Source organism: Podarcis liolepis, assembly GCF_965112155.1.
Source record: "Podarcis liolepis genome assembly, chromosome: 17".
NCBI lineage: Eukaryota > Metazoa > Chordata > Lepidosauria > Squamata > Lacertidae > Podarcis > Podarcis liolepis.
Window position 1 is genome coordinate 35332226 of NC_139571.1, and position 18998 is coordinate 35351223.

Consider the following 18998-nt stretch of genomic DNA (forward strand, 5'->3'; position numbering starts at 1 on the left):
AGATGTCAAAGAGATAAACAACTACCTGACATTCAGAAGACATCTTAAGCCAGCCCTGTTCAGGGAAGTTTTTAATGTGTGACATCTTAGTGTATTTTTGGTCTTTGTGGAAGCTGCCCAGAGTGGCTGGGGAAACCCAGCCAGATGGGCGGGGTACAAATTATTATTATTATTATTATTATTATATCATCGAGGTGCCCTGAGGGCCTGAGCTTTCACGCAAATATCAAATGAATTCAATGGGCACAAAAGATGAGCATACACGGCTTGAAAATCAGTTGCTAATGCTTCTTTTTTAATCTGGTTAGTTTTTTTGCTTTTTGTTTTGCTTTTTGAGGAAACCAATTAAACCTGAAAGGGCGCAGAATTTATTCAGCCGGTCCCACTTGTGGTTTAGTCCTGCTGTGACGTCTATTCGAGTTCTGCGGGGGGAGAAGATAAACAGGCTGTTTAAGTGGGGTTGGGGGCGCCACCTGGTGTTCAAAGAGCTAGCAAGCAAGTTCTTGGAGAATGGAGCCTCTCTCTGGGCCAAGCAGGAATCATAGAATCATAGAATCATAGAATCATAGAATCCTAGAGTTGGAAGAGACCACAAGGGCCATCGAGTCCAACCCCCTGCCAAGCAGGAAACACCATCAGAGCACTCCTGACATATGGTTGTCAAGCCTCTGCTTAAAGACCTCCAAAGAAGGAGACTCCACCACACTCCTTGGCAGCAAATTCCACTGTCAAACAGCTCTTACTGTCAGGAAGTTCTTCCTAGGAGACGCAAGCCGTGCAAAAGCTGGTCTCCCACCTTTTCGTCAACAAAACTAGAATTATCATTAACTTCTATACTGCTTATATGCCCAAATGGTCAAAACACACTTCTACATCTTCCACTCCACTGTTTCAGGAAGGGTAGGTGGGGGAATGCAGAATACAGTGGTACCTTGGTACTCAAACGCCTTGGTTCCCAAATGCTGAAAACCCGGAAGTGTTCCGGTTTTTGAACATTTTTCGGAAGCCGAACATCCGATGTGGCTGTCGGCTATTGTTTCTGGGGGGCCCTGCACCAATCAGAAGCTGTGCCTTGGTTTTTGAACATTTTGGAAGTCAAATGGACTTCCGGAATGGATTAAGTTTGGCGCTTTTGTTTTTGCTATTTATTTTGCATTTTTGTTTTTGTAGCTTTTTCGGTAATCTGTTTTTGTGACTGAGTGGAACCCAGTCCAGCTACTGATTGATTGATTGATTGATTGATTGATTGATTGTGTGACTGCAGAAATGGATAAAAGCCCCCCCATCCAAACAATGACTATCAACAGTGCAGGTAAGAAAAAAAATTATTTTTGATTTTTATCATCTACAAATGTCTTATTTATTTTATGGTACAGTACATTGATTATTAGGGACGCAGGTGGCGCTGTGGGTAAAACCTCAGCACCTAGGGCTTGCCGATCGCATGGTTGGCGGTTCGAATCCCCGCGGCGGGGTGAGCTCCCGTCTTTCGGTCCCAGCTCCTGCCCACCTAGCAGTTCGAAAGCACTCCTAAGTGCAAGTAGATAAATAGGTACCGCTTTATAGCAGGAAGGTAAACGGCGTTTCCGTGTGCTGCACTGGTGCCGGCTCACCAGAGCAGCTTCGTCACGCTGGCCACCTGACCATGGTTGGCGGTTCGAATCCCCGCGGCGGGGTGAGCTCCCGTCTTTCGGTCCCAGCTCCTGCCCACCTAGCAGTTCGAAAGCACTCCTAAGTGCAAGTAGATAAAAAGGTACCGCTTTATAGCAGGAAGGTAAACGGCGTTTCCGTGTGCTGCGCTGGTGCCGGCTCACCAGAGCAGCTTCGTCACGCTGGCCACCTGACCTGGAAGTGTCTCCAGACAGCGCTGGCCCCCGGCCTCTTAAGTGAGATGGGCGCACAATCCTAGAGTCGGACACGAGTGGCCCGTACGGGCAGGGGTACCTTTACCTTTACATTGATTATTGCTTTCATTTTATGGGTTGATGGTCTCGTTAGATAATAAAACTCATGTTAAATTGGTGTTTTGGGGTTGTTTTTAAAAGTCTGGAACGGATTGATCCGTTTTGCATTACTTTCTATGGGAAAGTGCGCTTTGGTTTTGGAATGCTTTGGTTTTGGAACAGACTTCAGGAAAGGATTTAGTTTGAGAACCAAGGTACCACTGTACCACAACATCAGAGTATTAATAGATATTATTTTCAGCAGGTTAGGCACAACATGGCTGCCAGTTTTGACATGGTGGACATGGAACTGGTGCAGAGCAGTGCAGAACGCTACTTACCAAAGATGGGGCTTTGGAACAAGCATCAGAGTTTAAGACACTTATTCCCCAAGGTTGTTTCCTTGCAGCATGGGTACGGGTCTCACACACCTCCTCCCACAGCGGGAAATAAGGCAACACTTCAGATCATCTGGGCACTCTCCATCTTCCCCACATGGTGGAGTCTTGCAGAGATTCCGATGTTCCTTCTTTCCATGGTGATGGTGACCACCGCGTTTCTGCCTTCGTTCTGAGGAGCCAGACTCCTCAGAAGAGGAATGGAACTTGGGTTTCCGTTCTGAGAGGACCGACTCCTCAGAAGAGGAGGACTCATGCTTTGGCTTCTTGAATCCCTTTCCTTTCGGACGTGGGCCGTGGTGCCCATGGTGACGAGGCCGGAAATTTGGGTTTGGACACGACCCCGGCTTCCCTCCCTGGGTAATACACCCTGTTCAACAAATATATGTGTGTTAACAACTGGAAGGTCATTCCTTTTGTTAAGAAGATGGACAGCTAATGGCTTAAGAAAGATGGTTGGTGTTTTCTCATGGCGAGCTCATGGCTGAGCCATATCTCAAGATCTTTCTTCTATGTGCTAGGCAACAAAGCTTGGAAAGAGACAAGCCATTCGGAGGAAGGTGCTAGATAAAGGTGTGTATTGGGATGAAGAAATAAAAGAAGGAAGTTTTATTTATTAAAACAATAACAAGCAGAAAGACTCTTAACGACTGCAATAGGTCTTACAGGACATTCTATACAAGATCTCAAAGTAGCTGTTTTACTACAAAGGAATTTCAGAAATAGACTGGAAAGAGAAGCTGCTGAATTGCAACTCATTACCAAACTTAAAACCATGGAGAGACCTGGTCTGAACAAAGACATTGGATTCTTATCTCATTATACATGACTAAGCCATTTCTCACCTTCTCACCCCTTGCCTTTTCCTGTAAGACCTATTGCAGTCGTTAAGAGTCGTCAACACGCTCATCTCTGCTATCTGCCAATCTCCCATTCCCACCACCCTTCTGAGTAATACCCCTCCCCACCTTCTCACTATATAGAAGGATCTGGCAACTTCTGTTTCAGTGTATCTGAAGAAGTGTGCATGCACACGAAAGCTCATACCAAGAACTAACTTAGTTGGTCTTTAAGGTGCTACTGGAAGGAATTTTTTTATTTTTGACTATGGCAGACCAACACGGCTACCTATCTGTAAGCAGAAAGATGGAAAACTCTAGAGATGCAGGGTGTCTTTATCTGGAAAGCTGAGTCGAGGTCTTTTTCTACAGAGAAATGTTACAGAATATAGCACTCTGCTCAATATTTTACCTCGCCTCTGCAGATTATTATAAACTGGCATTGTAAATCATTGAGAAAGTGGCCGCCTTTGTTGGCTTTTGTTACAGTGGTGCCTCGCAAGACGAAAAGAATCCGTTCTGTGAGTCTCTTCATCTTGCGGTTTTTTCGTCTTCGAAGCAAGCCCATTAGCGGCTTAGTGGCTTAGCGCTATTAGCGGCTTAGCGGGCTTAGCGGATCAGCTGATAAGCGGCTTAGCGGCTTAGGATCAGCTGATAAGCGGCTTAGCGGCTTGGGAAAAAGGGGGGGAGGAAAAAAACCCCGCAGGAACTCGCAAGACATTTTCGTCTTGCAAAGCAAGCCCATAGGAAATTCGTTTTGCGAAGCACCTCCAAAACGGAAAATCCTTTCGTCTAGCAGGTTTTCCGTCTTGCGAGGCATTCGTCTTGCGGGGCACCACTGTATTTCAGATAATTGCATTCTCTGTGTTTTCACGTTGTTATGAGCCCCCTTGGGTGAACTTCATCCAAAAGAGTGGTGCATGAGTAATGCTATAGAGAAATAAAATCATACACTGGTAAAATACACCTGTGTAGTGTAACGGTTAGTGTGTTGGACTGGGAAATAAGAAGCCAGGGTTCACATCACCCCTCAGCCATGAGGCACACTGGGTGACCTTGGGCCAGTCACTGTCTCTCAGACTAATCTACCGTATTTTTCGCTCCATAAGACACACTTTTTTCTTCCTGTTTAGGGAAGCTTTTAATGTTTAATAGATTATTGTATTTTAGTGTTTTGTTGGAAGCCGCCCAGAGTGGCTGGGGAAACCCAGACAGACAGGCAGGATATAAATAATAAATTATTATTATTATTATTATTATTATTATTATTATTATTATTATTAGAAATGTCTGTGCGTCTTATGGAGTGAATGTGTGGTCCCTAGAGCCGAATTGCCTAGGGGCAAAAAGCAGATCATGCTTCATCGCCACCCGACCCCAACCCCACTCATCTCCCCCCCCTCCACCACTTTCCCCCTTTTCGTCCCAATGTCTCAACAAATGAAACTGACTTGTAAAAATGTTACATGGAAAATATATATATATACATACGAGAGAGAGACATTCACACACTTTTGTAAATCAAGAAAATATTTAATAAAAAAATAAAATAAAATAAAATAAGAAAGAGGGACGTGGGTGTTGAAACAAAGCTGCTGATCGTTTGTCGATCAGGGAGAGAGATAAGGGACTCTAGAGATAAAGGAGGCTGCCTGGGAAGGGGAGGTAAAGACAGCAAACTTGCAAAGGGGGGAAACAGGAAGACTAAAGCAATAGGGAGAGAAAATAGAAGAAAAGGAGGAGCAAAAAACTGCTCCAGCCAAGGAAAAGACACTAAGTCAAACAAGAGGGAAGGGAGTGTTGAAAGGAAGCAACTGATCGGTGGGATCGGGAGAGAGATAAGGAACACTAGCAGAGGCTGCCTGGGAGGGGGGAGGTAAAAGCCCATGGATCATCAGGATTTTTACATTAGGTCACCCCAAATTCACCCCAAGTTCACCATCAGATCACATAGCATGTCCATGCTACAGCCTGCACCAAAAAAATCAAGCATCCACTCTTTCCTGGGGCTGCAATGGTGCAAAAATGTGGTTACAAAGTGTCAGGGAACTGCCATCAGAGGCACGGGAGAAGGAGAGGATCTCTGGTTCTGCAGGAGAAGGTCCCAGCGCTAGGGGGAGACTCAGCTGGGAAAGAGGGGAAGAGAATGAGTGTAACACCAGGGATCCAGGAGAGCAACGGGACAGGGAGGTGCAGGGGCTCCAGGACTCTTCGTTGGAAGTTAGTGAGGAGAGCTCAAGCACCCCGCTGCCCACGCCCACCCTGCGCAGGAGACTCCCGCGCAGTGAGAGGCGGAGACAATTGGGTGTCAAACAACTCTTATGTTGGCAACGCTTTAAGAAACGCCCACAGACAGATTCTACGAGTGACTAAGGGCAGCCACGCTGAGATGGGCTGTGCAGTCCGGAGGGTTTAACCAGGCAATCCGATGCTCAAACGGGGCAGGATTACGCACGAGTAACTCCCAACCACTACACAAAGCACGGATCCATATGGATCCTCAGGATTTTTGCATTGGGTCACCCCAAATTCAATATCAGATCACATGTCTGTGGCAACAGCATGAACCACAAAAATCATACACCCACTGTTTCGTTCAGAATATTTTTTTTCTTGTTTTCCTCCTCTAAAAACTAGGTGCGTCTTATGGAGCGAAAAATACGGCACCTCCCAGGGATGCCATTAGTATAAAATGGGGAGAGGAGAACCCTGGACATTCCCTTGTAGGATATAAATGGTGGGTGGGTGTTTTCAAGCAGCGGTGAAATCATGCACTGTGACTTGCTGTTATTTTTATTGATCCTAGTTTAGTAAACGTTTATTGTTATTGTTGACAGTGGATTTCTGTTTAATTATTATTTGCTGATATTTAATTTCAATTGACGGGACACAGGTGGCACTGTGGTCTAAACCACCGAGCCTTGGGCTTGCCAATCAGAAGGTCGTTGGTTCGAATCCCCACGACCGGGTGAGCTCCCGTTGTTCAGTCCCAGCTCTTGCCCACCTAGCAGTTCAAAAGCACGTCAAAGTGCAAGTAGATAAATAGGTACCGCTCTGGTGGGAAGGTAAACAGCGTTTCCGTGCGCTGCTCTGGTTTGCCAGAAGCAGCTTAGTCATACTGGCCACATGACCTGGAAGCTGTCTGCGGACAAACACCAGCGCCCTTGGCCTATAGAGCGAGATGAGCACACAACCCAAGAGTCGTCCACAACTGGACCTAACGGTCAGGGGCTCCTTTAATTTCAATTGTGTACTATTAAATTCCAACGGATCACTGAATATATTACTTTATTTGATAACAGTTGTTTGTTTTACAAATATATTTTTATTATGGCTTTTTTGTATTGGATCAGATTGTTATAAGGCAGGCATGTCCAAAGTCCGTTTTGGGGGCCTAATCTGGCCTGCCGGTCAATTTAATCTGGCCCCCATGGCAGTATATGTCCTGGGGTAAAATCCTTTAAAAAGCTCAGCAACCTCAATCCTAAAAAACAACTGTGGTTGGCCCTCACGCATGTTCACTTCATCAAATCTGGCCCTCTTTGAAAAAAGTTTGGGCACCCCTGTAATATAAGGTGTGCAATCTTTGTTGTATATTTTGTTGTTTCTTCAGCTTGTAAACTGCCTTGGGTATAGTAATATAGAAAGCGGAAATGAAATGAAACTGTCAAAAAGATGCTCACCAGGTGTTGATGCTGGAGTTGTGGTCTCAACCTTTGCCGTTGTGGTCTCAACCTTTGCTGTTGTGGTCTCAACCTTTGCCGTTGTGGTCTCAACCTTTCTCGTTGTGGTCTCACCTAGAGGAACAAAGCAGATAGCAGCTGAGTGGGGAGGCCATTTTTCTACTGAGAAAATGGTCCTGGGAGGAAGAATCAACCCAACCCAGTCCAGCCCTGGGGTCCTCATCACACCGCCGCCCCTTTCTCCCACCCTCCACAGCTGTTATTTGAAGAAAAATATGGGAACACCCATCACAGATCTTGTCTAGTTTGTGTGTCAGGACCAACCTAGGCATTACTTGAGTCAGTCTCTCGATTTAAAAACAACAACAAGGAAAAGAAGCCTTGGAAGCTTCAGTTGAGGCTGAGAAAGGCCAAGAGAGGGGCTGTTTAATACTTTTGCTTCCGGGTGTTTGTCCACTCAAACTCCCCACACCCAGTTCCTTCCGCAGCCCCACTGCAAAGAGATAACAGGGTTCCTGTCTTTCTGCCTGTTGCAGCAACTGTAACATGCTGTATGGTTTTTATTGTATTTTTACAGGCAATCCCTGGACCACTAAAAATGAGGCTCATGGTGGTTTGTGACCCAGGAATGATCTAAGTCTAAGCCGTTTCTCACTGCTGCCCATTCCTTTTATCAATGCCGTTACATGATGTAGAAGAAATGTGTGGACTTATGGCGGCCAAGAGGGCCAAACATGGAGTCCGGCACTCTTCCGTTGCGCAGATTGCTAACTGTCCGTGCCGATCCAAACGTCCTTCCTCCTCTTTGGCCGGTAGCAGAGCAATCACAGCGGTTAGAAGCAATTGCAGTGTGTGGGTAATAATTCAGAACAAACACAAGGCGTTCCTTATCTTCTTAGCCTTTAATCATGTAGTATAACAGCATAAATCAGACCCGGCGAAACCTCGCACATTCTTCCTCTCGCATAGCGTATGAGACACAGACAGACTGAAACACTCAGAGCAAACCACTCCCGTAAGTGTCTGTGACCACGCCTCAGGAATGTGAGACGTCACTCAGAACTTTTTAACCCTGTGAGTTCTGAAACCCTTAACAGGACTCACCGCTTATCACTCCAGTAACTACAATTACAGGTGGTGTGGGTGTGGGTGCTGCAGGCTCATCAACATCTGGAGGAAAGGAAAACATGAAATGGTATTCTATGAGGTTAAGTAGATGAATCTGGAATAGTCCTTTCAGGGTCATGAAACAGTGAATTGCCTTTAGAGGTAAATTAGTAGCATTCTAAATGGGAACTCTGCTCTTTAGCCACTGAGAGGTCACTTTTGCGCCATCCAGATGAACAATGGTGGCCGTTCTAGGTTAGTGGTTCTGATAGGTGCAAGCAAGACATACCCTCCAACTGTCTCTCTTTTCCAGGGATGATCCCGGATTTACATAAGCTGTCCTGGTTTCTGATTTGATCCCAGAATGTCCTGCTTTTCCTTAAAAGGTAAAGGTAAAGGGACCCCTGACCATTAGGTCCGGTTGTGACCGACTCTGGGGTTGCGGCGCTCATCTCGCTTTACTGGCCGAGGGAGCCGGCATACAGCTTCTGGGTCATGTGGCCAGCATGACTAAGCCGCTTCTGGCGAACCAGAGCAGCACACTGAAACGCCATTTACCTTCCTGCCGGAGTGGTACCTGTTTATCTACTTGCACTTTGATGTGCTTTCGAACTGCTAGGTTGGCAGGACCTGGGACCGAGCAACGGGAGCTCACCCCGTTGCAGGGATTCAAACCGCCGACCTTCTGATCGGCAAATCCTAGGCTCTGTGGTTTAACCCACAGTCCACCTGCTTTTCCTTAGGTACCCCTCCTGCCCATACGGGCCAGTCGTGACCGACTCTGGGGTTGCACGCTCATCTCGCTTAAGAGGCCAGGGGCCAGCGCTGTCCGCAGACACTTCCGGGTCACGTGGCCAGCGTGATGAAGCTGCTCTGGCGAGCCAGCACCAGCGCAGCACACAGAAACGCCGTTTACCTTCCTGCTATAAAGCGCTACCTATTTATCTACTTGCACTTAGGGGTGCTTTCGAACTGCTAGGTGGGCATTAGGATGACCCTATTTTTATTGGAGAAATGTTGGAGGGTATGGGAGTTATGCAACCCATGAGACAAGCAGATAAGTAACTATACAACCTTTAGAAGACATCTGAAGGCAGCTGTGTAAAGAGAAGGTTTTTTTAATGTTTTATTATGTTTTTATATATGTTGGAAGCTGCCCAGAGTGGCTGGGAGAACCCAGTCAGATGGTCAGGCTATAAATAATAAAATTGTTGTTGTTGTTGTTGTTCTTGTTGTTGAACAGGGCGTCCCTATTTTCATCAGAGAAACACTGGAGGGTATGAGAAGAGGTCTTATCAGGAATGGAACTTTCTGTATTGGAACCCAAGACAGTACACATGTGCTTTTCTAGTCACCCATTCAGGAACTGATCAGACCCAGACCTCAGCTTCAGCAAAGTCATGGCACCAGTGTGCCTTCAGACCATACATATTGAGATGAGAGAGGTTGCTTAGGAATAGGGTTCCAATAATAAGCACTGTGGAATAGCTAAAAACCTAACATTTGATGGGCTACAATCTGGTCTTAGCATCAGTTTAATTGCCATGGCTTCGTATCCTGGACATTGTGGTTTGGTGATGGAACTGAGAATTTCCTGATAGAGAGCCTTGGTCCCACTGTCACAGCCCCTATCTTCCCAACAAAGAGGGAAATGGTTAGTGAAATAAACATTTAAGTCAAACCACGGAGATACTCAATGGCAGAAAAATCTCAATTCTCCCACAGCATCCCAAGGAACTAGAGAAAGCCCAGATTGGTTTGGCTTCTAAACATTGTTGTCACCTTAAAGTAAAATAAATGCGGTATTTTATCTCTCAGTGAGAACGGCCACCTTTTCTTTTTAAGAAGCAGAGGCTGTGTGCCTGTTAACAGCTGCAAAAGACGCATAAATCGCCAGGTGATGTTTTCTCCAGTATAGAGATGCACTGATGGTAACTTGTCTACATTTGGTGCAGCTGTTAAAATGCTTGTCTCCCTGAATTTTTTAAAAAAGTTTTCTACTCTAAATGCCTTCCTAGCCATGCATAAGGCTTCCAGTTTTCCCCTGGCAAGTCAACTACCTGATTAGTTTCCACCAGTAAAGCTTTTCCTATGATTGTACTGTACCTTGATACCAGGAAATGCTTCACCTGTTAAATTTCTACTGTTAATGGTGCACACCCTCTTCCCAAAAGAAGTTAGTAATCCCAGTGCTTTTTTTCTTTAAAAAAAATATGTTTAGGGGTACTCTCATTTTCCTACCCATATTGAAACACTGCCCCTCAATGAGGCCAAACTTAGATTCACAAAATGTTTAGGAGTATGCATACCCCTGCGTTCCTCCCCCCAGGAAAAAAAAACACTGAGCAATCCCTATGCAGACTTTCCAGGGATGACACACAAACACACACTCTTTCTGAACACCCTCCAGAGATCAGCTTGTCAGATGCAGCACTGCCAGTTGGGGGGGGGTGCACCCAAAAAAATCAGCCCAATTTTGGCATTATGGTTCATAGAATGAATGAAGCAGAAATCAATCTCTGGCTACTCCCCAACACAACAACTACTAGTGCCTCCTTTCTCTTTAATACACTTGTGTGTGTCACACAAGTCTAGCAACACCACTGCCTGTGCCTCTTTTGGCTGATCAGGTAAAGCCCTGCCTCATTCCCAGGTGGAACAGGTGAGTCCTAAGTGGATGGGCGGAGCCAAACATAGCTGGGGTCATAAAAGAGGCAGGCAGCAAGGGCGGGTCTCAGGGAGATTCACTTGGATGCTGTTGTACAGGAGGAGTGGGTAGGTAGCTACCTGGGAACTATGTGCTTTCCTGTGTTTACTGCAGATGAGGAATAAAGGTTCTGGGCTTGGTTTGTGAAGGGAGTGTTGGGAAACTGTGTATGTGTAGCTACTCACACAGAGTCAGTTAAAGTTTGGTAGACAGCCAGAAGGCAATCTGAAAGAGTAAGTCTGCCTGGTGATAACAGAGACATGGAGACAGCTCCCTGGTTGATCAAGGTCTCTCAAGGGAGTGATAATTAATGGCCTACCAACTGGAATGTGTTAGTTCAGAGTTCAGAGTTCTGTGTGCCAGTGTAGGAGTTGTGAGTCGTGTCAGAGAGACCTAGCTAAAGATCTGTGTTCTGTTCCTGTAAATAGTCCACTGTATATAATAAACACCTAACTACAAGTTCCTGGTTCCTGGTTTGTCTATCCTGTCTGCAGCCAAGTCGCCAATTGCTTCCGTGGATTCTGCGTTTACTCTGCTAGGTCTGGCTAAGGTCCTGCAACTAGTCAGAAAGTTGTGAAACACCAAATAGGTTTTACCAGTAGGGAGAGAGAAAGGTAGATGCTTTTTTCTCTAGAGCCTTGCCTTTGGTTTGGAGCTGTGTTGTACAGTTAAGCGAGTCTGGGGTTGGTGGGTGACGTGTAGGTGGCATAATGCGCCATGAGAGGAGAATGGTTTTAATGCATAAATGGCTTTCTCTGGTAGGGCTGTTGGGTAGCATGAAGTAGATGAACTGGGTAGACTTGAGGATGTGGTGAAAGACCCTCACATCTGCACCAAACTCTTAAAGCCCTCTCCACTTTATAAAAAACAGTTCTGGCCTGTCCCTCTGCCAAAGAATCTTGGGAACTGTAGTTTAAGGGTGCTGAGAGAGAACTGATCCTTAGCCCACTTGCAGAGCTACTATTCCCAGCACCCTTAATAAACTACAGCTCCTGGAATTCTCTGGGGAAAGCCAGGACTATTTAAAGAGGTATAAGAGGGCTTTCAATGTATGGTGTGGCCTAGGGCCAGTGTGGATGTAAAAGTAAAAAGCCTGCACAATGAACAAACATTTGCCTCTTAATGGACAGTTGTTCTGTGCCTCCCGCTCCTTTAAGACCCAGCAGAAATAAGCAGGAGAAACACTTCCCAGTACAGCAAACTTAGAAAACCTCCACCTGCTGCGCCCTAGCTGCTAAAAGCTAGAAGCTTTCCTTCCCTTTTAACAAAATGGCAACCCTACATGGGGAAGAAAACTGTTTCAGAGACTCCGGGTTCCTGGTTTGTTGCTGTTAAATGCTTGTTGCTGTTCAGAAGTGTAGCAGCCAATGTTTTTCCTGATAGAGATGAAATGTGTTAAGGCAAAGATTTGCACACTGTAAACGGTTGTGCTATGCAGCACCGCATCTTCAGGGATGGGCTGGGGAGACCTGGGTATGTTGGCAGCTGAGCTGTAAAATGAAGTGTGTTAGTATGTTGTTGCTGCTATTTCTTGACTGGGTGAAAATGGGTTTGGGGGGGTCCTGCAACGACAAGCAGTGGGCAGACCCACAACATAAGCACATTCAACGCACATTGAAAGCGCATGACTTGTTATACTGTCTTGGAACCAACATAGTTATTGTCCAGTTTGGGTGTTCTACAGCTCCTATTTTGAAAATATGATGCTGGTGGTTCTTACTGTTAAAAATTTAATAAACTTTGAAAATACACAATTTCCCTAGAAGAATCCTTGCTTCCCCACCCCCTCACAGAACTGCACTTCCCAGCACCCTTAAACTCCAGTTCCCAGGCACTGGAGCCAACCCCTAGGGTATGGTTACCAGATTTTTTTCCCAATGAATCCGGGGACACTTAAAAAAAAAAAAAGTTCCATGGCTCTACTCTGCAAATGATCAAGCATAGCAGAAACTCAACCCGCTGTCTGTCTTGTCTACCATTAATTAAAAAACCCTGGCATGCCACAATTCTTTCCTTCCATTTAGCAAGGCAAGGTTCTTGTTGTCCGTAATCTCCATGTAGGCGAAGAGTTGTCTAATTGCACAGTGTACTAGGAAACATCTGGTGAAAGGGAAGCAAGAGAACTCAAAATTTCCATATCTCCCAAATGTTTTCCTAGCCTAGTCCAGTCCTGTTTCTTAGATACTTGTGGACTAAGCAAAGAGCCACCAGTGTCTCCGATTGGAAGGTTGGCCACTTTTCCCATCCACTCCTCCTTCAAGAATATGTCTTTAAAATAACACATGGTTAACAGATATTTTTTTCAATGAATCAGGGGACACTTTTTGGGGGGGTGGGGGGAAGCTGAATAGCAACAGGGAGTCAGTAGTGGGGATGGTGAGGCAAAAGACCCTGGGCCCAAGCACACATTCATATTGTATAAAGGTGCAAAGCCCTTCTTTCGCACCCTGTGAAACATAAATGCGCAGAGCTTTTTTAAAAACTGCAACAGCCCGTCCATGACTCCCAAGCCTTCCCCGATCATCTTCTCCCTTTGTTTTGACAGATCAGGGGGGGCTCGGGAATCACGGGCGGGCGGCCATTGCACAGGAGGGGCCTGCCTGGTAGTGCAGTTGGCTCTGGCTGACTTCAGGAGCTGCTCGCTGCCATGGCACAGGAAAAATGGCAGGTGCCACGGCAGCGAGCAGCTCCTGAAGCCAGCCAGAGCCAACTGTGCTACCAGGCTGGCTCCGGGCTGCTGAGGCTGCCGCTGCCACATTTCCTGGGGACATATTGCAAATCTGGGGACATTCCGGGGACGGAATTTGTCTGGGGACAGATTTGCAAATCCAGGGACTGTCCCCAGGAACCAGGGACGTCTGGTAACCCTATCCTAGGGGCCAAGATTCCTTTGCCCCCCCCTATAAAATATTTGAGGGGCCCGGAGGGGGCACCCAAAGTTGGACACTGCAATTCAAATGATGATTGTGTGCCATGTCTTGGGGGGCTCCTCAATATTTTGTCCAAGTTGGCCCCCCTGTTCCCAATATTCTTTGAGGGAAGTGATGTGTATGGTGTGTCTCTGCCCAATGTTAGAGTTTTGCTGCAGGTACAACAAACGTCTTTTCCCTCTCTTGACACCCTGTCCACCTTCTTCCACAGCTGAGCCATGGCAACTCCATTGAGGAAGCCCACCCAGGCCTCTGGCTTGCGTTCCTCCCTGAACTCTGAGGAGTCGTCGCCGGCCCACGGTCCTCCCAGCCGCCGTCGCTCGGATGCCAGTTCCACCAGAGGCCCCCAGCTTCGCAAACAGGCCTCGGCCTCATCCCTCCGCTCTGAGGGACAAGCTTGGTGCCGCCGCTCGGAATCCGTCCCCGAACCGGACCCAATCCTGCTCTCTCTGGTGCAGGCCTTGGCCCACACAGGCATCCCACTTTCTGAGGCAGGCTTCTTCGAGGCTCTCATCACACGCCCGCTGGGCGTGAGGCGCTCGCTCCCATCCGTGGCCCAGCTCCACCGCAGCGTTCTCCCGGCCTTGCGGCGGCGCCACAAGTCCGGTCTCCGGCAGGTTCTCCACCGCCGCGATACTTTTGTCTTCCTTCATGAGGCGACGACAGGGGACGGGCGGGCCATCCTTGGCATCTCCGTCCTGCCTCTCGACAGGCCTGGGCAGTCTCCGCTGCTCCTGGGTGTGGAGTTCTTGGAGCAGCTGAGCCACCATTCGGTGGCCCGGGCCCTCACGGGTGTTTTGAGCGAAGGGCACGTCTTGTCCCACAGGGTGCTGGCTGTGGTCACTTCTGGGAATGCCCACATGATCCAAGCCTTTGCTGCCAACGGGATTCTGGGCACGGTGTTGCCCACTGCCCTTCACATCCCCTGCCTGGCGCACCAGCTGGAGCTCGTGATGGAGCTGTGGCCAGATAAGTTGGAAAGGCTGGTTTCTGTGCTGCAGCTCCTGGAGGATACGTTCGGGCGGCAGGCTGCCCTGCGCCACCGTTACGAGCTGTTTCTGAGAGAGCGCGGCCTGGCACTCTCCCTGCCTGTTCCCAGTAGGTGGACTGGGCCAGAGGCTTGGCTGGAGAAGGCCGCCATCATCGCAGAACATCTCCCCATCCTGATGGAGTTCGTGGCAGCTGATGAAGAAGAGGGTGCCGCCATGGCCAAACTACAGGCACTCCTTGGGTCAGGCAGCGAGGAGTTGGTGGCGGAGGCCACCTTTGCAGCGGAGCACGGGGCAGTCCTCCTGAGCACGGCGCAGTTCCTGCACAAGTTGGGGGAGCCATTAGCGCACCGGGCCTATGGCGAGCTGGAGGCCTTGCGCATTGCCTTCTCCTACCACCTGGACACGGGGTTCGGGCCAAACACCAGGAGGCAGCTGGCCCTGTGCCCGCCTCGTCTGGCATCGCAGTTCCGCGAGGTCCTGGCTTGCAGCCTCACCCGCCTGGAGCACGTGCTCAGCTCTCACCCTGCAGTGCCCACATTGAAGGCCATGCGGGCCCTTGATCCCAAGCAGGTGGGCGCTGTGGGCTGGAGCCAGCTGCAGCAGGAGCAGGCCATCCCTGGGCTGGCAGAGGTGGCAGAGGTGGAGTGGTTCCGCTACCAACAGCTGGCGCAGGCGGCTCCTGCAAATGTCTCCCTGTCTCAGTGGTGGGAGGCGCAATCTGAGCAGCTCCCCACCTTGAGCGCCCTGGCCCAACGGTACCTCTGGCTGCCGCTCTCCATGCCCAAGTCCCCTTTCCTCCCAGGAGACGTACTGAGTGGAGCAGGTGTCGAGGAGGGTTTCACAGACGAGAGTGTTTGCCTGTGGCGCATGCTCAGGTATAACCGCAACCTCTGTTAGCTGGCGACTTCCACCTGTGTCTAATTCTTGCCACTGACCTTGAGTCCCTTTCTGAGCAGCATTGAGAACCCAATTCACAGCTACCCAATTTCACCGGTAGAGTCACAGCCCCTTTTTTTTTTTTCCCCTCTCTCTCTCATCCATGGAGCACTTGACTTGTTAACTAGAACAGAAGCCACAATCTTGTACGGCAATAAAGCATTTAAGATCTGCATTGAAATGTTTTGTCCTCCATGCTTTCTCTAAGGAGATGGTAGGAACATCTAATATCTGGGATGCAATGTGGGAAACTTTGAGCATTCTCAGCAAGAGGTGGGTACAGAAGTCCATCCCAAAGAGGGCCCTGATCCAGATCTCCCAGGAGCAATGCCACGTACCCATCGAGGAGGGTAAAAGCTCCTCAGATTTTCCCAGTGCAACCAGAGTCATAAATGGGTAGAGTTGGAAGGAACCCTGAGAGTCATCTAGTCAAGAGTGTAGCTCAGCCTAATTCCGAAATTTCATGTATGTACTAGCCAGTTTGATTTTGAGGTACATCTAGCTATGGGCATGTGGGCAGGAGAAAGTGTTGCTCCAGCATCCATATTTGGGGGGGGGGAGGGGTGGTCTTGAGCCCACGGCCCCCATCTTTGCTTACCTGCTTCCTCTGCTAAAAAGTAAAATTGCATTTAAAGCAGCCTGAACACTGCCAAATAAGTATTATCAGTGGGAGACAATTAAATCATATGCAGAATTTTAAGAACCAAAACTCTAGGTATCCAAAAGAATTTTTATAAATCCTCCCAAATTTGGATTTATTGCAACACTGGAATGTGTGGGGTAATGATCTCTTGATGCAAGGTCCTATAACCTCTCCACAAGCTTTGTGCAAATATTTTTTGTTTCTCTTTTCCCCCCCATTGCTGTTTGTTTTTGGTAATCATGCTGACAACATCATTAAAATTGGTTTGTTTGGGGTTTTTTTAAAGTCATCCACCTTATTGGAACAGCACAATATTCTTCCCTTTTTTATCACCTTCTACCAGCCGCAGTGGCGTAGCGTGGGGGGTGCAGGGGGGGCCGGCCGCACCGGGCGCAACATCTGGGGGTTAGGGTTAGGGGGCGCAAATCCACTGGTTAGGGGACGCAAATTACTTGCCTTGCCCCGGGTGCTGACAACCCACGCTACACCACTGACCAGCCGAAAGGAGGTTGTTTCCCTCTCTACCCTGCTTCCAGCTAAGAAGCTGCTTCAGTTGCCAGCTGACCTGGGCTTATGGAGCTCAAAGGGGAGATTCCTGGTCACATCCATCGGCCAGGGGAGTAAGCGGACTGTGTGTGTGTGTGTGTGTGTGTGTGTGTGTGTGTGTGTGTGTGTGTCCCCGTCCCTGTCCCTGTCCCTGTGTGTAAATTGTAGAATTTTGTATTACCTCCTCCCAGGTCTTCTTTCTTATCCTCTGGTAGCAAGTCAGGATATACACCTGCAAAATAAAGAAATAAATAGCATCTTACTTCACCACTGCTGTTCCTGTGCTGGCCTGGATGTAGTCATTGTATATTGACGCAGCTGCTCAATTTGGGGGGGACAGGGTGGCAGCTGTCATTCTTACTTCCCTGCCCTACCAGATGCAGAAGGTATTTTTGGTTTTTTTTTAAAGAATAAAGCTTTCTCACTGAGTGGCATGCTTAGTTCAAAGATAAAAGGATAATTAGGCAAGGGCGAAACTAGGCTTTACTTCATCCGGGTCAGGGACCCAGTTTGGCACCCCCTTCCTTGCACACACATTAGTGTAAAAAAAGGTAAAGGACCCCTGGATGATTAAGGCCAGTCAAAGGCGACTATGGGGTTGCGGCACTCATCTTGCTTTCAGGTTGAGGGAGCTGGCATTTGTCCACAGACAGCTTTCCAGGTCATGTGGCCAGCATGACTAAACTGCTTCTGGCGCAACGGAACACCATGACAGAAACCAGAGTGCACGGAAATGCCGTCTACCTTCCCGCCGCAGCAGTACCTATTTATCTACTTGCACTGGTATGCTTTCAAACTGCCAGGTTGGCAGAAACTGGGATAGAGCAACAGCAGCTCACCCCTGGATTTGAACTGCCAACCTTCTAATCAGCAAGCCCAAGAGGCTCAGTGGTTTAGACCACAGTGCCAACCACGTCTCGCTCACATTTGTGCATACCCATGTGTTCTACCTGTGATTGCCATATCCCTTGAAAATTATCTGCTGAATCTATAAATCTCCTCCACTTAAAAGCCTTGTGACTGAGGTGAGATACAGATTTTTGACCAGTGGTCTTTGACCTGTGATAGCCCTTTCATACATGTTAACCATCCCTTGCCACTAATCAAGAACGTGCCAGCTACATGTGTTATGTTCAAGGGCTGAACAAGGTCTGCATGAACCAGCCCTCTGGTCCCCGAAGTGCCATTAATTCTACGGACTTACCTGCAACTAAGAGCAGGAAAGATGCTAGGAACAGAATCCTGGCCATCTTGAAGGGGAGCAGGAGTTTCTCTAGCTCTCTGCATCAATTCCATTTCTTTATATATGCATCGCACGCAACGGTTGCAGCAACACCCTCTGACATTAAGCATCTGTTTAATTGCATCATTTCTGGAAGGTCGTCTCTCTGCATCGCTGCATCTTATTTCCATCTGCTCACCTGGCAAATGGTCTATAATCCTGTGATGTTCCCTGGCATGACGGACAATGGTTTCAGGTGTTGCAGCAGGTACAAACTGTTCATTAAAAACAAATCATAGCAGGGTCATTGGCCCTCTGGCAGGACTGCTTGCTCAAAGGTCAGTTATGTTGGATCAGGTGGTAAATTATTCCTTGTTTCTCTGGCGGATCCCCAAGCCATAGTAATTAACGGATGCCAGTTCTATGCTCCATATGTGTGGCACAGTGATTTAATTACGATAATTGCCCTTGGCTTCTGCCTTACCTTGGGGTATGGGTTCAAATCCAGATTCCAGTGGATGTGGGACAAATCGTAGCTTGCAGGTGTGTGCTTAATATCTCTGGTATCTCCAGTATAAAGATATATATATGAAGCCACACTGCTAGTCCCTGAGCCAGAAGTGGGGAACCTGTGGCTCCCCAGCTATTGCTGAACTACAACTCCCCTCATCCCTCACTATTGGCCATGCTGATTGGGAGCATCTGAAGAGTCAAAGGTTCCCCATACTTGCCCTAAGCCTAGTATTGTCCCTTCTGACTCGGGGGTCTTTCTCATTCCTGCTACGTGAGCTCCTTTTAAGATTTAAGGGCTGAAATTTGGACCACCTATGTGCAAAAAAGGTCCGTATAGTAAAAGCTATGGTTTTCCCAGTAGTGATGTATGGAAGTGAGAGCTGGACCATAAAGAAGGCTGATCGCCGAAGAATGGATGCTTTTGAATTATGGTGCTGGAGGAGACTCTTGAGAGTCCCATGGACTGCAAGAAGATCAAACCTATCAATTCTGAAGGAAATCAGCCCTGAGTGCTCACTGGAAGGACGGATCCTGAAGCT

General features: G+C 47.9%; 1 protein-coding gene across 2 annotated transcripts; it reads right to left on the reverse strand.

Moving 5' to 3' along the window:
* Window positions 1-317: 317 nt before the first annotated feature.
* LOC310696264 (uncharacterized protein) lies at window positions 318-18044 on the reverse strand. 2 transcript variants are annotated; one of them, XM_083481587.1, is made up of 6 exons: window positions 17929-18044; window positions 16906-16956; window positions 7968-8033; window positions 6864-6977; window positions 2285-2711; window positions 318-422 (listed from the first exon to the last, which is right to left on the reverse strand). In XM_083481587.1, exons 1-5 carry the CDS (start codon window positions 17972-17974, stop codon window positions 2326-2328), a joined length of 663 nt encoding a protein of 220 aa, XP_083337713.1. In that variant the 5' UTR covers window positions 17975-18044; the 3' UTR covers window positions 318-422; window positions 2285-2325. The 2 variants fall into 2 exon arrangements, with proteins under 2 accessions (XP_083337713.1, XP_083337714.1); XM_083481588.1 differs by lacking the exon at window positions 7968-8033.
* Window positions 18045-18998: the final 954 nt, after the last annotated feature.

Excerpts from the sequence above, each read along its gene's own strand:
- LOC310696264 (XM_083481587.1), bottom strand. The coding sequence starts at position 17,974 with ATGGCCAGGATTCTGTTCCTAGCATCTTTCCTGCTCTTAGTTGCAG. Across the intron at positions 6,978-7,967 it reads AGTTACTGGAGTGATAAGCG|GTGAGACCACAACGAGAAAG; the intron begins GTGAGTCCTGTT and ends TTGTTCCTCTAG. Across the intron at positions 2,712-6,863 it reads AACTCCAGCATCAACACCTG|GGTGTATTACCCAGGGAGGG; the intron begins GTGAGCATCTTT and ends TTTGTTGAACAG.